The following is a 20,311-nucleotide window of genomic DNA, read 5'->3' on the forward strand; positions in this document are numbered from 1 at the left end:
GATTATTGCTCTTCACAAAGTGGTTCGTGAATGTATATGGATTGGATCCATAATTACGTATGTTCGAACAATTGTGGTTTGAAGTCTACCACATATGAGCCTACGAGCATTTAGGATAATGCTGTTTGTTTTGAACAAATGAATCAAGGCTACATCAAAAGCGACATCACCAAGGATAATCAGCAACAACAAACTCTCCTCAAGATCAAAGTGAATTAGAGCATCTCCAATGGGTTTGTTATTTGGCTTTGGTCAAATTTGAATTTGACATATGACATGGCAAATTTGATGTAGCAACATTTTGACTATTTTTAGCTCCAATGGAGATGTCAAATTTGAATATTACTTTAATATATAAAATTCTATTTATGTTGTTTTTCCTTTTTTTTTTTTTTTTTTCTTGTAATCAAAGATCATACAATGAATGGTTCCATTTAAAGAGATGCAATTGAGATTATGAGAATTTGCTCACCTGAAACAGAAACAGAAACTGCTTGAAAACTAGCAGTCAAGATAGCAGGAAACAGAATCAGCTTGAATTTGATAGCAGTCAAATACAACATCACTGGAAACCAACAAACTGATACAAACTGAAATGGATTGAAAACAGAAACAGAAATTGCACAGTTCTAGCAGTCAAATAGCAGGAAACATAGTCATTCTTAAAGGGTTTGCAAGCAGTCAAATACACGATCACTGGACAAAACCTCAAACTGATACAAACTAAAATGGAAACCAACAAACCAACAACCTCACACTTCATATATCACCTTGGAGAATTTTCATCTAAAGTTTGGAATAATATGCCCTCTGCTCAGGATTCATAGTAGATGTATCCATAGAATGGCATGGCTGTTACAATGTGGAACATATGTAATGGTATGGCTGTTACAGGCCTGTAAAAACAAAAACAAAAAACATAAGCATAAGGCTATAAAGTTGCAATCTTTCTAATAAGATTCAGTCCCCAAAATCATATTCAGTTGTTCAATACTTCAAACAGTCACAAAAACTGGCTCTCAACAGTCAACATAACATTTCTTCATTCTAGTGTCTTGCAATATATGCACATATATCAGTTCTGCAATATATGCACATATATGCAATATATTCTAGTGTCTTCACTACCATTATTATACATGAATGGGCTAGTCTTCCTAATTTATCGGCACATAACACTCAACTTGCGCATTCAATTTATCAAGACAGCATTATGTTTAGCAACCTTAGACAAATAAACCAACCATCCAAATTGCTCATTTTTGAAAATGCCTATGGACCCAATAGACAGGCAATGAAAGCAACCCTATACACAACTAAACCAAGCAAAATGGCCAATTTTCTTCAACCAACAATATCTGATTCAAAATCTCAAACAGCCATTTCAACAAATCAGGCTCAAAAGCAACCAATCAAGCCAGATCCAACCTAAACAACACCCAAAATCTCATTTTTCCCCACATATTTACGATCCCTAAATCACCAAACTCGTATTTTCAATCCCAAAATGATCCAACTCTCCAAGCATTCCACTGATCTGAAACAAAAATTCAGAAACAAAACAAAAGCGAGCAGAATCACACACCGCTGTCACCGATCAAAAGAAGCTTTATGAGGTAATCGTAATCGGCTCTAGCCCTTGCTGGTGGAGCAGCCATTTCTGGGTTTCACCTAATCAATGGAGACTAACACGTTTGTAAACTCAAAATCGAACCTTTCTCTCTGCACATAACCAAATCAAAGGCGAAAAAAGCCATATCAAAACCGGAATATAGAAGAATGAGATTGCAGGAAAAATCAAACAGCGGGAAATACCAGATCAAGGAAAGAGAGAATTTGGGTGGCCAAAATTTGCTTCTATTTACCTTGAATGAGCGGTTCTCACACACAGACCTAGCAAAGCTCCCTTCTCCGACTATGGTGGGTTGGGGACTTACTTGGGCTTGGCTAATAATGCGCACTGTCTCTCTTACCTTTTTCACCCTATGCGCTCATCCATGAGGAAGAAAGACGAGGGAAAGAGATCGAGAGAGAGCGAGAGAAAGAAACAATAAAAAAATAAAAGACCGAAAGGGGAGAATCTGTCAAATTTGACAGAGGATGCTCTTATGTCAAATACACGTGTAATAGACAGATGGGTTGGAACATAATTTGGTTGGTCAAAAATAAACGTTAGCTGTCCATCTGGCAAAAGACCCATCTGTTGGAGATGGTCTTAGGTTCAATCTGAGGACCGTATGGCAGGCTTGCTCACTAAGTCATTGCCTAAATTCCACTTTCGAGAAACATGTTGGTAGCATCATTTGCGGAAGTTATCCGAACTCCCGTGACCGTTGTCATCAGGGGGAGATGCAGACATCAGGAGGAGATGTCTACATGTATGGTCTCGAAACGTGAAGGGTGTCTTGTGCTCTTTTTCCCCTTCGACCGAGGTTATTTTTGTCCCACAGGGTTTTTGTTACTCGACAAGGTTTTTAATGAGACAACGAAAAGAGCACCACGTTTGGGCGACACAAGGGGGAGTGTTCAAGTAAATCCAGAATATGTGTCTGGCCCAAACTCGAGATTACTTGCTCTAGTTGAAATAGGGTTTATGTTAGAGATATTCTCGGAGAATCTTAGGAGATATCCAATCAATGTACGATTATGTTTCCATGTACAACTCTATCTCTATGCTTGTAATCCTCTATATAAAGATCGAGATCCCTATTATCAATGAAAGCACGACTCAATTCTCTCCCAATTTCAGTTTTCCTAAAACAAAATCGATTTTTTTTTGTATCAGATAAAAATAATAGTTCAATGTACATAAAGATCTCGAATGCACTAGAATGCTGGATTTAGACATTCACCTCGAGCCCCCAAATTCTCAAGGCCCCCAACCTAATTCTAACTCACTTTCTCATCCTCATTTACCACGTAGGCTAATTAATTCCAATAACGAAGTCCGCAATTTACTCCAAAAGATGCCAATAGTGAGAAGGATTGAAGGTCTGCCATGAATGACTCTAGCTTGGATAGGACAAAAGTGAGAAGAGATGGAAAGAGGAGAATGAGAGAAACAATAAATAAATAAAAAGATAACAGATGACTTGTGGCTATCAAATTTGATAGATGAAATGAGAACTGTCATTCACGTTGGATTTGAAGGATGGGCTGAATATGTTGTTATATGTCATTTATATCTGTGGGAGCTCCATGGTGGATTTTGACACTATTGTTAGAGTTGCAGTAGTAATAATAATAATAATAATTGCTCTACGCCCTAATTGCCCACAAACTTTTTTCTCGATCAACTGATGAAAATTACGGGTATTGGAGATTTCACTGTGTTCACTAACTAGTAACGAATTTGTTCAGCAGCCCAGAGGTATATGTAATCCAACAGCATGTCACGCTTTGAGTGACAGACTGGAGAGAACCCACCAGCCCTACTCTTGGCACGAAAACCATGTATTCCAGAAACAATAGTGTTACAGAAACCCAACATATTTCCCAACTCCGGCTACACGTACATTATCATTCGCATCGCATTCACTTCATGGTTCTCCGATCATAATAGACCATTACACCAAAATGAATGAACCCTTAAGAGGCTTCACCAACGTCATGAGCGACGGCACCAAAGTAGTCACCGGCCGAGATCGTCTTCGAAGTCCGAACACGGTGCAGTGCACCTCTGCCTCTACCTTATCACCCAGAAAATCCGTGACGAGAAGGACATGGTTGTAGGGTTTGGCAATGAATGTTCTCTGGTAGACACGGAAGACGGCCGAGTCGAACCTCGGGTGGTCCTTATCAAACTCTTCTCCTGCGTCGAGTGTGTCCTTATAAGATTGAACCATAAGTCAGGCCCCGTGTGCCCTTCGCTGCTTAACTTCTTCATGATGAAGGACATTGTTTTGTTGGAGTTCATGTCAACGAGGACGTGAGGATGTTGAAGGAGAATTATGGGGTTGTGGTTAGGAATGTGGTGGAGCTGAGTGAATTGGCGGCATATGGGCTTCGAAAGCCGCAACTTTTTGCTTATGGAGCAAGGGATTTGGTAAGAGATGTTTTGAAGCTGGGGCTTGAGCAAAGGCCTCAGAAGGTGGCTTGGATGAGCTGGACTGAGGAGTTTCTGACCGCAGAGCAGATCGAGTGTGCAACAATTGATGCTTATGTTGCTTATAAAACTGGGAAGAAGTTACTGAGCAGCTAGGAGAAAAAATTGGTATATTCTATCGGTTAGTGATCTCAAAGCATGCAACGTACATCATTAGTTTACTATGTCTAATTGTCCTAAGCACAGTTATGTATATGTGTTGGCTTGATATACATTATTAACTAAGTTTCTGTATAAATATGCATTGAATCACTGTAAAAATTAAAATATATAAGATCTCGATCGTATGACTGCAATAGATCGATGTTGCATGCACACTACCTCCAAAAGCATTTTCCACAAGATAGTGAATCCCTTATTCGATATCTTGGTAAAATAATGCATTGTGATCTAATGTGAGGATGATAGCTTAGATTTTTAATTCCAAGGTTTATATGGTACTTTTATACAGCAATTCTGCTTAAAGACAAGCTTTGCAAAATTCACTGTTCAAATGGATCATCATTTTGGTGTTTTAGCCATCATCATGCAAGCATTATTTTACTTCCAAGCTTATTCTCACTTTGCAGAAAAAATTGCAGGGCGTCGACTTTTAATTCTCCCCTAGCACCATTAAAATGATTTTCTTATGTTGAAAGTCACAATGAATATCATTGATTTATTAGCTTGATTACATGAGACTAATTGTTGGGATTTTATTGTAATTGATAGGTTACAAATATGGCAATTAATATTGTCATATCTTGTTGTAATTATAGGTTGATTGTATAGCTGATTCTCAGCCTCTAGAATTTTCTTTTCCTTTATATATAATTGTAACACATTCTACTAAACATACATGAGAAAATAGAGAATCATTCTCTGCAATTTTTATTCTCAATCAGCATTTTTAACATGGTATCAGAGCACCGATCTTGGTTGCTCTATACATTTTCACCTTTTGAAAGTTATTCTATTATCTTAGCTATTCAGCATGGCGAATCACTCAAAACTTTCGAGAAGTGCCCTTATTTCCAAGTTGAAGTCTATTTGGGAGGAACTGGTGTTCAACAATGATATTCCACCTTGCACATGTGGAGCTATAAAGAATCTCATGGAGGTCGAGCCAACTCAATCAGATACAGAAAATGGTACATTCTTTCCATCTTGTCATTCCGCTCGCTCTTTATCACAACAATCTCAAGATTGGATTATTGATATTGGATTATTTGTGTCATCACCCAAATTCTTTGACAAATCATCATCAAAATCTTCTTTTGTCAACCTACCCAATGGTTCTAGCGTAGGTATCACTTCTGTTGGGTCAATAGAACTCAATTCAAATTGGCCTATTAACAATGTTCTTTGCGTGCCATCCTTTCGAGTCAATTTACTTTCTGTTAGCAAATTAACTCGTCAACTCCATTGTACTATCCTCTTTCACCCAGATTTTTGTGTCTTACAGGATTTGGCAACGAAGAAGGTGATTGGCATAGGGAAGCATCACAATGGCTTGTACTACTTGTCCCAAAACACCGCGGTCCAACCACCACCCGTAACACATAATGTCTCTGTTACCCATGATTTGTGGCATCGTCGTCTTGGTCATCCATCTACCGCACCATCCCAATTTTTGGAAAAATCAACATCTGGTATAACTTTTGACTTTAACTCTCATTGTGATGTGTGTCCCATGGCTAGACAAACTCGGTTGTCCTTTCCTTTAAGTTCTATTTCAACAAGTGCACCTTTCAATTTAATACATTGTGATATCTGGGGTCCACATCGAGAGCCTTTTCACACTGGTGCTCGTTACTTTTTAACCATTGTTGATGATTTTTCACGATAAACTTGGATTCACCTCATGCATTTTAAATATGAAACCCAAGGGTTGTTAAAAACCTTCATTTCGTTTGTCAAAACTCAATTTCAGCGTAATGTCAAACAAATTCGTGCTGATAATGGTGCTGAGTTCATTTCTATGCGTTCATTTTTCAATGATTCAGGAATTCTTTTTCAACATTCTTGCACCTCAACGCCCCAACAAAATGGTGTTGTTGAGCGCAAACATCGTCATCTTCTAATGTTGCCCGTGCTTTGCGCTTCCAAGCACATCTCCCTTTAACTTTTTGGGGAGAGTGTGTCCAAACAGCTGCATATATTATTAATCGTTTGCCCATATTACTTCTTTCAAAACGTTCACCTTTTGAAGTACTTTACCAAAAAGCACCTGAGTACCAACATTTCCGTGTATTTGGTTGTTTATGTTATGCAACTAACCCTAAACCTTCTCAAAAGTTTGATTCACGAGCCAGAAAATGTATTTTTGTGGGCTATCCTTTGGGTCAAAAGGCTTACCGGTTGTATGATTTAACATCTAAAACAATTTTCTCTAGTCGTGATGTTGTTTTTCATGAAAATCTGTTTCCCTATTCCACCATGCCACACGACCTACACGATGATGCAACGTTACCGTTACCTGTACCTGATGTCTCTCAACCATCTTCTACCATCACTCTACCTCCACATACAAATCCTCCTACCACTACTTCACCTGCAGATCCTCCAACTATCATTTCACCCACAGATCCTTCAACTACAAATCCTCCTACTCCACCTACAAATACACCTACCATCACTCTAAATGAATCCCTTCCCAATGAACCCACACCTACCATTCCTCCAAATGAACCTTTGGACCCATCACCACCTCCTTCTGAAGTTGTGCCCCGCCGTAGTACCTGTGAGCATCAACCATCAGTACTCCTCCGTGATTTTCATTGCTCACAAGTTATTTATGATGCTCCTAGGTCAACATCTTCTTCGGGGTCAGGTACTCGTTATCCTTTATCCCATTTTATTTCATATGCTGCTTTATCTCCATCTCACCATTCCCTTGTTGCTAGTATTTCTAGTCTTGTCGAACCAAAAACCTTTTCTCAGGCTGAGCTTGATCCTAACTGGAGGAAAGCTATGCAAGCAGAACTTTTGGCTCTTGAACAGAACAAAACTTGGACACTTAGCTCCTTGCCCCCGAGGAAAAATGCCATTGGTTGTAAGAGGGTGTACAAAATCAAATACAACTCTGATGGCTCCATTGAACGCTACAAACCCCGTTTAGTTGCCAAAGGGTATACTCAGAAGGAAGGACTAGATTATAAAGAGACATTTGCTCATGTTGCCAAACTTACTATTGACAGATGCCTCTTAACTATTGCCTCCGTTCGCAATTGGCCATTGCATCAACTTGATGTTCAAAATGCATTCCTCCACGGTGACTTGGTTGAAGAAGTTTACATGGTCCCACCTCCAGGCCTACGTCGACAGGGGGAGAACATGGTGTGTAGACTCAACAAATCTTTATATGGGTTGAAACAGGCATCTCGCAATTGGTTTTCAAAATTTGCACATGCCTTACAAAATGCAGGGTTTCGACAATCAAGGGCAGATTATTCATTATTCACTCGGTTACATGAAAATTCATTTACAGTTGTTTTGATTTATGTTGACAACATAATCATTACAGGGAATGATGAATCTGCCATCCATAATCTCAAAAATTTCATGAGTAACAACTTTCGCATCAAAGACCTTGGAAATTTGAAATATTTTCTTGGTGTGGAAGTTGCTCGTTCTAAGAAAGGCATTGCTATCTCCCAAAGAAAATATACTCTTGATCTTCTTGATGATGCTGGTTTACTTGGTGCACGTCCAGCAAAATTTCCTATGGATCAGAACTTGAAATTGACTGCAATAGATGGAGAGATTCTCAAAGACCCTTCATGATATAGGAGGTTGGTTGGTCGTCTCATTTATCTCACAGTCACAAGGCCCGACATCACATATTCAGTTCATATCCTCAGTCAATTCATGCATCAACCTAGAAAACCCCATTTTGAGGCAGCATTACAAGTTTTAAGATATCTAAAAGGCACACCAGGTCAGGGTTTATTGTTTCCATCACAAAGTTCTTTAAAGCTAAAAGGTTATTGTGATGCAGATTGGGGTGGTTGCCCCACAACAAGGAGATTAGTTTCTAGTTATTGTGTTTTCCTTGGTGATTCTCTTATCTCTTGGAAATCCAAGAAACAAAGTGTTGTATCTCGCTCATCAGCAGAAGCAGAGTATCGTTCTATGGCCTCTGCTACTTGTGAACTCACTTGGTTGAAATATCTTCTTCAAGATTTACAGGTACATCATCCAGAACCTGCAAGGTTAGTTTGTGACAACCAAGCTGCTCTATATATAGCAGCAAATCCTGTATTTCATGAGCGCACTAAACACATTGAAATGAATTGTCATGTTGTTCGTGAAAGAATTCAAATGGGAGTGATTGCAACAGCCTATACGCCATCTACCCAACAAGTTGCAGACATATTTACGAAGCCCCTAGCTAGGTGCTACGCTTTTCCATTCACATTCATGCTAGTTGGGCATTCTAGACATTCATGCTCCAACTTGAGGGGGAGTGTTGAAAGTCACAATGAATATCATTGATTTATTAGCTTGATTACATGAGACTAATTGTTGGGATTTTATTGTAATTGATAGGTTACAAATTTGGCAATTAATATTGTCATATCTTGTTGTAATTATAGGCTGATTGTATAGCTGATTCTCAGCCTCTAGAATTTTCTTTTCCTTTGTATATAATTGTAACACATTCTACTAAACATACATGAGAAAATAGAGAATCATTCTCTGCAATTTTTATTCTCAATCAGCATTTTTAACATCTTCTATGTACGTATTAGCTACGTAGTGGAACAGTTGTACACTTGTACTCACATTCATCTCTGAAAGCTCCGATTGGTATCATACATAAATCTATTTGTTACACTTATGAACCATTTATCAAATTTTAGGATGTAGAACCTTACAAGCAGTGACGGATTTAGTGTTCTAAAACTCGGTCACCTAGGCCGCCTGGGTGGTGCCTCTCCGCCTCAACTAATGCCAAATCGGTGGCTCTGGGCGTTCTAGTTTTAGGCGGGCGCTTGGGCGGTCTAGGCGGCTGGGCATCTTTCATTTTTTTTTTTTGGTTTCACTATACGGCCGAAACTTGTCAAAAACTGAAAAACCCAGAAGACGAATACTTTCATCGTCTGTGTGTGTGTGTGTGTGTGTGTGAGAGAAAGAGAGAGAGAGAGAGAGAGAGAGAGAGAGAGAGAGACAGAGAGAGAGAGAGAGATTGGAAATGGAAGACACCTGCTCAAGCCTATTCTGACCTCTGACTTCAAAGATTTCAGCTTGCCGTTGAGACTGGATTAGTTTGGGTAGGCCTGGGATCGGTTCTAGTTTTGACATTTTTTGCCGGAACCGAAGTCTCTTTTCCGGTTCAGTGTCTCCGTTTTTTTTGCCGGAATTGTTACGAAACTGGAACCATTTTTTTTTCAGTTCGGTTACAGGTTGGAACTGGTTCCTAGCCAGAAAGAAAACAAATGACTTTTTCCAGTTTCCCAGCCACATTTCATTGCAGTTCATAACTTCACAGATCATTAAACTTCAATGCAGAACACAACCAAGACAATGAAATGAAACAATCAGTAGTACAATACATTGAAAATATAAAATCAAATTAATCAAAAGTTCAAAACCACTTCAACAGTTCAACATTACAGTTCAAATGTTCAACCTCTTAAAGAACTTCAAGTCTTTGATGCAATTTTCAACAGTTGGAAGTCTTTAATTACAGCTCAATGAGTTCATGAACTTCTAACTTCTTCAACTATGTAGTAGCAGCAATACAGAAGCTCACAAATGTCATGAAAATTCCACAATGAAGTGATGAATTGAATAAAGAGTTTCAACTGCATTCTGCCACAATGCAGTCTTGCACAATTCACAAATGGAACTTGAATCACAATGCAGTCTTGCACAAATCCAATCATAAATGAGCAGTTGAGCACAATAGAAACTAGAAAGTTCATAGGAAAAAAAAAAAAAGGATTGCTGGTTCTTGACTTGCAGAGTTGCAACCTTGATTCTTCCAACTGCATTCTGCAAAACCAACATGATAGTATCATTATTATGTCATTATCAAAACACAGCAACATCCCAAAACTCTTTGCACAACAAGATGCCAAAATACAGCAAAACACAGCAAAACACAGCAAGACATTATTAGTATTCTTCCATAACACAAGCAATATTCATAATGCAATATTGAAGTGCAATATTTAAGTGCAAAGCTCCATACTTAATCAATTGAAGTGCAATATTTAAGTGCAAGGCTGCATACTTAATTAGTTTAAGTGGAAAGCTGCATACTTAAATCAGTTTAAGTGCAAACTGCAAAGTGCAAAGCTGGAAGCCACCAAACAATCTCAAAAATGAACCTAAACACTCCTAAAGTGCAAAGTTGCATAGGTACACATAACAAACAGAAAAAAGAAAAATAAACACAGCAAGCTGCACACTTGAATCAGTTTAATCATCATATTGTAATGCAAACAGGCAAGCTAAAAATTAAATGCAAACAGCAAAGCCACCATCTTCTCTGCAAATAGCCAAACAGAAGCCACAAAATCAACTTAAAATGAACCTAAGCTGCATAGGTACACCATACACACAACCAAACAAAAAAAAAGAACAAAGCAAGCTACAGTAGGCTATATCACCTCAAGCAGACACTTGGATGGCTTTTGCCGCATCTGTGCTTGTGGATGCCCTGCTGACTTTGCTTGCCTTTGTAGATGCAGTAGCCTCCTTCTCCTTCTTCTTCCTCTCTCTTTCTTCTTTATCTTGTTCTGCAAAACAAATCAGTTACAACAGGTTATGAGACATAAAATTAAAGTGTGATACCAAGATGAACATAAGGTTAAAAACAGACCTTGTTCAACCTCTTCAAACCATTCCATTTCCTCCAGAGTAGGAACATAAGCCAAGCTAGTAATGGCATCTGATTTCAGCCAGTTTTGAAGGCAAATCAAAGCCTCAACTGATCTTGGGGTTAAAGAACTCCTGTGAGGATCTATAACCCTCTTTCCAGTGCTGAAAGTGGATTTACTAGCCACGGTTGACACTTGAATGGCAAGAACATCTTTTGCTAGGGCTTGCAGATTGGGATACTTAGGGCCATTTAGCTTCCACCATGTCAACATCTTGAATTCAGTGCCTTTGGGGGGGCTTTTCTATAGGGTCTAGAAGGTATCTTTCAACCTCATTATTCACGACAACAACATCACCATCTTCAAGCTTTTTCTCCCAATCCATAAGCATATCTGCCATCTTGCCACTCACACTGCTACTGCCACCAACTTGAGTCATGTCAGATGATGATTTGGTCTTTTGTGAATTTGTAGCACCATTAGAAGAGGCATACAAATCAGTTAGAGTCATCACCAAGTCTTTCAACTCACTACTCTTCTGCTTCACTACTAAATCTTCCATGTTCAACATTCATTTGCATGTCCTTTCAACATTCCTTAGCTTATACCTAGGATCCAAAACCAAGGCAACCAACAAAAGCTGGTTAATGTCCTCAAGCTGACCGAAGTATTTTTTATACTTAGCCCTCATCTTCTGTGCCATCTGAAAAAGGACTTTTTGTGTCTCACTTGCATCACCATCTGTAGGCTGCGTAAACAAGTCTTCAATTTCAGCATGTATCGCAACAATATCATGGAAAGCATGAGGTGAGGTAGGGTGTTTTGTGGCACTAACTCTTAAACTAACCTCATAAAACACCTTTAAAAACTTCGTGAACACCACTGCCTTTGCCCAATCATGCTTATTAGGTGGTCCAACTCTCTTACGAGATGCCCTGCTCCTAATTTGAGACAAAGGCACACTGAAATCATCCGGTTCATCACCATCCTCCTCAACCAACTTTTCTTCTTCATCAAAGTAACTCGTGTACTTCACATCCTCATCATCTTGCAACCTATCAAATGCCTTCCTAAGCCCTAAAGCTGTATCCAACATAATGTAGGTGGAATTCCACCGTGTTGGAACATCCAACACACAAATTTTCTTCGATTCAACATCCTCCTTTTCACAACAAGCCTTGAATGCATCCAACCTTGATGAGCTACTTCGGACATATCTAACTGCATTTCGGATACTACCAATAGATTTCTCCAATAAATGTAATGCAGACCTCACAATAAGGTTGATGATGTGTGCTAGACACCTAACATGCAGAAATTTACCCTCCAAAATAATTCCCTTTTCCCAACTGTTCGTTTTTCTCCTAATGTAGTCTATTGCATGCTTATTTGCAGAAGCATTATCCACAGAAATAGTTAACACCCTCTCAATAGACCAAGCCCTCAAACACGACTCCAAAATCTTTCCTATTGTAATTCCCTGATGATTTGGGATCACACAGAAATTGATAACTCTTTTGTGCAATTTCCACCCATTATCTATGAAATGGGCAGTTAAAACCATATAGTTAATGTTCTGAACCGATGTCCAAGTATCGGTTGTCAAACACACACAATGAGAGCTCAATTCCTTTTTCAACTCTTCCTTCTTCGTCTCATACATTTTCAGAAAATTTTTCACAATCACTTTCCTACATGGAACTTTCCATTTTGGAATAGCCACCTTACAGAAGTACCTAAACCTGGGTCTTTCTATGGCACTAAATGGCATTTCATCCATGACTATCATAACGGTAGCAGCTTGAATGCAACCTTCTTGAGTCCACTGCCTAGCAGTTATAGTATCATCCAAATCATCACCTACAATCTGAGTTTGACCCCCTGCCAACTTATTTCTACCCGGATATTTCTTGCATATAATTTCGATGTGTTTTATAAGAGAACTAGTTCCATTACCAGTCGAATTACATGCAAGGTGAGTTAGACAATACTTACATTGTGCTCTTGTGGTGTGCCTAACTTGCTGCTCAACTCCATCAACAATCCCCATGAGCGGGTGCTCCACCTTGGTGAAATGCTCCCAAACCCAGCTTCGAGGAGGTTTCTATTGTTTCTGTGTCGGTGCCCTCTTTCTCTTTGCAGCACCCTTCTTCGATATGCCGGGATCGTGAGACTCAACTTCTTCATCTCCTTGTTGTGCCGCTGCAACAGGTACAATCTCATTCCCAGACCGAGAATGACTATTTGAATTCAAAGGAATGGACGAAATTGAAGGATTAGAAGCCATCTCCTTCTAAAGTTCGAATTGGGAATCGCCGATTGGGGATGAAGATCAGAAGATGAACTAGGGGTTTATCAGTTTCTGGCTTTTCAAATGGAAGAATTTGGCTTTTTGAATGAACTGGGCATCTCAGTCTTCAATGAAGTGATGAACGAACTGAAGAAGAGCTGAAGAAGTGCGAAGTCAGAGAACTGAAGAAGGGCTAGCCGGCTAGGTCAGTTTGGTCGAGAATGAGTAGGAGGTCAGGGTTTTTTTTTTTGTCTTTGGGTTACCTAAACTGGGCTAGTGGGCTTCCAAAATACACGTCCATATATACAGAAGCCCAGTACCTCAGTTTCTCCCGGTTCCGAGCATTTAGGGAATTCCGGAATTGGAACCGAACCGGAAGATGGTAAACGGTTCGGGTTTTCACAAAACCACCTCTTCCAGAACTAGACACCGAATCGAACAGGGAATTTCGATGCGGTCCCGGCCGGTTCCACCGGTTCCCGGTTTGAAAATCCTAGGCCTAAGTTTGGGGGCAGCAAACTATTGTCGGATTGAAGAGAGCGGTATCAGAAAGTAAGAGTTTTCTTCATCTTCTTCGGTGTTTGTTTAGAGAATAGTACTCTCACCGTCAGAGAGAGAGAGTGATTGGTTGTAGGTAGAAGACGAAGACTTGATTTGTCTTCAAGAGCGGTCCCAAGAGCACGTGAACCATTAGAAGATGAAGACTTGATTAGTCTTTAGAGAGAGAGAGAGAGAAATACCGTAGGCAGGAGCCCACTTACCAATTTTTTTTGGATAAGATTTGTAATAGTTATAGATAACTGTCAAGCATTCTAACAACTATTACGAGTAAGTGAACTATTATAATAATTAATAGTAATTTTAGTATTTAGAGTGTGATCAAATAATTATGCAATTAAATTAATAAGAGTAAGTGAACTATTATATTCATTTGTATTTATTATAAAAATAATTTAATCAAATTAAAAATATAAAAATAAAAACCACCTAGGCCTCTAGGCGCTAGTCCCCTAACCACCGCCCGACTAGCGCCTAGCGTTTTTTCGAACCTTGGGTGGATTTAAAATACAAAATTAGGGTGGGCTAATTTAATACTATTATTTTGTCAATAATGTTTCCAAGAACTTTGAGACATGCACTAAGAATTAAACATGAAATTTTTTTTAAAGAAACACTTCCAGAAAATTTGCAAAACAAGGGAAGAAATTTGTAACCAAAAAAGGAAGGGAGAGAAAAAAATAGGGGAAAGAGCAGGAAAAAACAAGAGAAGAAAATATTGTAAACCAAGAAGAAAGGGAGAATAGAATGGGGGGGGGGGGGGGGGGGGTGGGCAGTCAAAAACAGAAAAGAGGAATTAAACAAGGAAAAATTTGTAAAGAAACTTTAAGAAAATTTGCGAAACAGGGGAAGAAAATTGTAACCAAAGAAGGAAGGGAGAAAAAAATAGGGGAAAGAGCAAAGAAAAAAAAAACAAGAGAAGAAAGTATTGTGAGCAAAGAAGAAAGGGAGAAGAAAATCTACTGCTTTTTTTGATGATCTCTGTGAATTTTCTAGACCTGTAACTTCGACTATATGAAACATGAGAATTTTAGATTATGCTACGACCCAAGTAGACTACGTACAATGTCGATCCGCCCCTGTCCACAAGAGTGACAAGACTGAATTAGAAATAGGGTATCAAGTTAGACGTTGAATTTGACAAAAAAAAAACGTTAGACTTTGAACATTTTGCAGACTTTGATTCTTCCACTTGTCCAGAAGATCTGCATCATTGTTTATAAACAATGTGAGAATTTCGAGGTCGATTTATCATAATATTGAATTGTCAGCAAGAGCAAGACTTGAAATGCTTGACAAGCTAGTCTTTCAAGTCTTCTTCCCACAATTATATAGAGCACCCACATTATTATGCACTACTGTATGAATACCATGGATCCAAGGCTCTACAAATCTGCAAAATCAGGGGATGTTTGCTTCCTCAGAAAACTTCTTTGTGATAATCCTAGCCTTCTATATAAACTTACACCTCGAGAAAACACAACCCTCCATATAGCTGTGCAATTCGGACATGAAAATGTCGCGGCTGAGATTTATAGCAGATCCAGGTCACTTCTCAAACAGCAAAACTTAGATGGAGATACACCTCTGCATGTGGCTGCAAGGTTTGGTCACTTCTCTATTGTCAACTATCTGGTTAGAGATATAATTTCATCAGTGTCAGAGGTAGACCTGGGGCTTGAGACTCTGAGAATTAGAAATAGGGGGAACAACACAGTATTACACGAAGCTTCAAGGAATGGTCACTATAAAGTGGTCGAGTTCTTAATCAAAGTTGATCCTAACTTGGCTTCTGTTGAAAATGATGAGGGTGAGTCTCCATTGTATCTGGCCACAAGAGGGGGAATGTTAGAGATTGTGAATCAAATTATAAGGACAACTCCGCCATCAGCTCATGGTGGTTCAGATGGCCAAACAGCTTTGCATGCTGCTGTGGTTGAGAGGCATATTGGTATATCATCGATCCTTCAGCTGTTCTGATCTCTTTCAGTTATATATGTATTAGATGCATGGTTTAGCTAGTAGTTATGCTGATACTCTACAACAACTATTATATCATTTTCTTTGAGATTTTATATCGATTTTTCCTGTACATAGACGCCTGTGGTATTGACTATTGAGTTTTAATAAATTAACATTAGTTACATTCACTTTTTTTTTTTTTTTTTATCTGATTAGTTACATTCACTTAGCTATGCTCCTATTACTTCGGTTTGGCTCCTCTTTTATTTTGGTCTTGAAGAATTAGGCACATGTTGCACAGAAGAAGATTCTGGTCCCATATGTATTGTAATATGTTTACATATATATAGTCCTCCCTAAACTCAAGTTTTCGTGTGTGAACTCTATTACTGTAAGGTATCATGGAAGCTCTGCTAGCATTCAAGCAAGAACTAGTCAAAGAAGCTGATCGACAAGGCCGGACTCCTCTCTACTATGCAGCATCCCTAGGTGACCACAGAACGGTTCAGCGATTACTAGAACTTGATACTTCTACTGCATATGTCTTGGATAAAGATGGTCGTTCACCAATTCATGTTGCAGCTAGGAATGGTCATATATACCGGTGTGATTAGAGAGATTATCCAACATTGCCCAGATTCGGGAGAACCTGTTGACCCTTATGGACAGAATGCTCTTCATATTGCTATTTCCAGTGGACAAGCTAATGTTGTCACATGTATATTAGAAACACCAGAACTAGAAGGGTTGATAAATCAGTCTGATATTGATGGAAACACGCCTTTGCATCTAGCAGCGATTGCAAGAAAAACTTGGATTGTTTGGTACTTGAGGTGGGATGGAAGAGTAAATCAAAGATCCAAGAACAAATATGGCCAAACAGCATTTGACGATGACAGGTCAATGAAGAAATCTAGTAATATTACATCTCCCATGGTGAGTACTTAATATATAACCTTCCTAGTATAGAATGTTTCTCGGTTTTATGTGTAACAAACTAGAACTGTTCATCATCTCCCCCTCTGATAGAGCTGTTGGTTTACTACTGTTCCAAAACGCTTAAAAGATTTTAAGATGCAGGCCAAAAATTGGTTTTATTCTAAACCACTTCCTTGCATGGACATCATTCTAACTATAAATAAATTATTGACAGCTTGTTGATTTCATTTAATCGTTTTACTTGCAGATTTCAGCAAGAGCGGACCACGAAGAAGCAATTTCAGCAATGCAAACTTACAAGAAAATGGGTCAGACCCTTTTAACGGTTACAACACTCATTACAACTGTAACATTTACAGCCGCATTCACAATGCCTGGAGGCTACAACAATGATGCAGGGTCATCAGATCGAGGGCTAGCTCTTCTACAGTCGAGCAAACATCTAAAACATTTCATAATCCAAGACACTGTTGCTATGACTTGCTCAATTAGTGCAGCTTGCCTCCTATTTTGGGGAGCTGTTAACAGCAAGGGGTGCTATCTTTACTATTTCATAAGTGCCGCTGCTCTTACATATATTGCTCTACAAACGACTGCAGGAGCATTCACAACAGGACTTCAAGCTGTGCTGCCCCATCAGCCATACGTGGAAATCATGGCACTAGGAGTGGATGTTGCTTTTCACATTAGTACCTTCTTGTTGCTTTTTCATTTGGTTAAAATGTTTTCCATCCCTGAAGCCGGTAGACTCTTGTTTTCTCATCTCTGTATCAAGTCCAAAAGGGGTAAGATACAAAAATGGAGAAGAAGTACATATTTGAAGTTTTGGTGTAAAGCCTCATTAGAACTACACATCAGCAATGTCTGCTGATATTTTTGAGAATTCTAGAGTTCAAATAAATACTAATACGTTGTATATATAAACTTGTAATCGAAAATAGTTTTATATATATTGAAATCTGTTTGAATTTGAATTTCAAATGGTGTGGTTAAACTCTTTCAGCCTAGAAATACTGATATTCCTTCATTGAACTAACAAATGGGGTTAAAGGAAAATCCAATGATCACAATAATTGAAGACGTACTTGTACATATTAAATAGCCTTCCTCCTTATTCTTTTTCTCAGACTATTGGTTCCTAGTAATTTAGCAGTACCTCTAAAAGTTTCAGCTGCAATTTTAGGTTTATGTCACTACTTGCTTTTGCTATTGAAAAATTACCAGGAATGCAAAGTTGAGCCCAAATAAAAGTTACATTACTACCCCTACCCAGAAGAGAAAGTTTCATACACATCATACAATGTAAAAGGGGATCAATGATTCTTCATAAACAGGACAAAGAACTAATGCGGTGTGTGGAAATAGACACATTGCTGGTCCTTTAGATCACCTCTAGATCTAGAAGCCCCGTAAATCCACTCCAAATGCTTAAACTCTTGAACCCTAGGAATACACATACCCTTTACTTTTAATTCAAAGAATGGGTGAACCACGGTCCAAAACTAAAGTAGCACAACAATAAAAGACCAATGCAAATGAATCTTAGTGTTCAGGTCTGACAATTGGTTTCTAGAGTTTTAACAGTAATTTCATGTGAAACAACAATAACTATATGCTAACCCTGATTACACAATTTCTGTGTACTATTGACTATATATAGAATCTTCAAAGACATTGACCAAGTTTCAATATCTAAATTTGTGAAACATAAATCTAAATAATAAAACTGATCATGTTAGCACAACTACTCAGTCCTGAGTCTTTTCACCAATTTTTGACTACTAATTGCATAAATAATTAAAAAGGAGAGCATATACAATAGGTTTATTTGCAAGTAAAATTAAAATACTTGCCTTTAGTTTCTTCTCAGACCCTTCTGCAATTCCCACTATTTCAAATATAATTAGCTCCCTCTGCTCGATTTAAAATGCAAATCTGGAAAGTCTAGATTAAAACACTGGAAATAGAGTGTGTGTGTACAATCAAATAAGAGTAACAGGCAGAATAAGAATAAAATAAAAGACACAATCAAATAGGAGGCATAATATGAGATTAATACGAAAAACCCTGGAAATACTGTACACACACACACAAAATTGAAACAGTATAACTCAACATGTATTCTGTACATTGAAAAGACAACAAACTGAAAGGTGAAAAAGCGGTAAAAGGAAGTTAGAAAGTTCAAATATTGCAGAATTCCTTACAATAAACTGTAATCATGCAGGACTCACATGTGTATAGGGGGTGGACAATGACTTATGAGATGCCCAGTGATTCACGAAATTCAAGTTCAAATTTACACAATGAAGTGAAGAGGAACTCGATCAAAATTCAAAACCTAGTACCGGCCGGAAATTAATCATTATGATACATAACCAATCAGCATAAGAATTAATTTGATGTAAAAAATGTACCTTGAATCAGTGAAGTAGAGCAGTTCTTCTCCTCTTTTGGATTTCTCTGCCTCTTCTTCCCTCCCCGCCTCCCCCTTCTTCTTCTTCTTCTGTTTCTTCAATCAGCCACAAAAAATCAAAAATCCCACCCTCACTTGAACCTCTCTCTCCCCCCCCCCCCCCCCCCATAGAGGCAGTTGTTGCCACAGGAAGCGGCCATGTGGAGCGGTTAATTTTGTAAAACCAGGCTGGAGCCAAGGGCTCAACAGAAAGTGCTCTATTCATTCCAGAAAAGGGCAAACAAAATGAACAGTGAATTTGCTTTTGGGTTTTATTATTAAGTTGAGGTGTTTTGTTTTTCACTCTTGGATGAAAATCTAAGGGTTATTGAGCATAAATTCTTTGGTTAGCAACGGATCAAGTGAACACCACTTGATAAGGAAAAATAGGGGAAAGAACAAAAAAAAAGAAAAAGAGAAGAAAGTATTGTGAGCAAAGAAAGGGAGAAGAAAATCTACTGCTTTTATTGATGATCTCTGTGAATTTTCTACACTTGTAAGTTGTAACATAGCTCATTAGCCTTTTCTTTTCTTTGCTGTTCTTGTAACCGAAAAAAAAAGGGAGACGAAAATGAAAAAAAAAAAAAAAACTGAACATAGAGCAAGTGAGGGGTCAAAGTCGTTAGAAGGAGGTTACATCCGTTTTGTCAACTAAATCAAAGCTATTTTCATAAAATTATAAGTGTTTATCAACACTACCAGGGCCCACTCACTATGTGTGTGGAGAGAAGTCAAACACAGAGAGAAAACTTTTTGTACAACTATCAAGTTAGCGGAGAGTTTGGTATCTACCGGATGACCCTCACATGCCGTATGTTAACATCGCGTGGGCTACACTATCTACCGGATGACCCTCACATGCCGTATGTTAACATCGCGTGGGCTACACGCGCTGACAATGATTGGCTCCAGTTTTCCTTGAGCTGGTCAACAGTCTCTTTTCTTGCACGGGCGTGCCAGCACCGTTCAGGTGCTGTCGTCGGGGGTGTCCCTTGACCTGACTTCTTTCAAGCGATTATGGATGAGGAGAGCACCAACCTCGTCGTGGGATTCTTTGTGCCTTGTGGCGAGGACTTTTGCTGAGCTTCTTCAAAATCACAATCGATACTCGATGTTGTAGATCGAGCAGAGCGAGAACTACTAGGAAGTGAGGAGAACTTGCTAAAGCGTGACTTTAGCTTGGCTGGAAGGTT

General features: G+C 38.7%; 1 protein-coding gene, 1 long non-coding RNA gene and 1 pseudogene across 2 annotated transcripts; 1 reads left to right on the forward strand and 2 right to left on the reverse strand.

Moving 5' to 3' along the window:
* Window positions 1-795: 795 nt before the first annotated feature.
* LOC133729241 (uncharacterized) lies at window positions 796-2,007 on the reverse strand. Its single transcript, XR_009856313.1, has 3 exons — window positions 1,866-2,007; window positions 1,586-1,722; window positions 796-896 (listed from the first exon to the last, which is right to left on the reverse strand). It is a non-coding gene; the product is annotated as an uncharacterized LOC133729241 (long non-coding RNA).
* Window positions 2,008-11,485: 9,478 nt separating this feature from the next.
* On the reverse strand, window positions 11,486-12,964 carry LOC133730856 (zinc finger BED domain-containing protein RICESLEEPER 2-like). Its single transcript, XM_062158368.1, has one exon. It carries the CDS (start codon window positions 12,962-12,964, stop codon window positions 11,486-11,488), a length of 1,479 nt encoding a protein of 492 aa, XP_062014352.1.
* Window positions 12,965-15,129: 2,165 nt separating this feature from the next.
* On the forward strand, window positions 15,130-17,559 carry LOC133734026 (protein ACCELERATED CELL DEATH 6-like; annotated as a pseudogene).
* The last annotated feature ends 2,752 nt before the right edge of the window (window positions 17,560-20,311 follow it).

This window comes from Rosa rugosa, chromosome 2 (assembly GCF_958449725.1).
Source record: "Rosa rugosa chromosome 2, drRosRugo1.1, whole genome shotgun sequence".
NCBI classification, from domain to species: domain Eukaryota; kingdom Viridiplantae; phylum Streptophyta; class Magnoliopsida; order Rosales; family Rosaceae; genus Rosa; species Rosa rugosa.

Excerpts from the sequence above, each read along its gene's own strand:
- LOC133730856 (XM_062158368.1), bottom strand. The coding sequence starts at position 12,964 with ATGGGGATTGTTGATGGAGTTGAGCAGCAAGTTAGGCACACCACAAGA.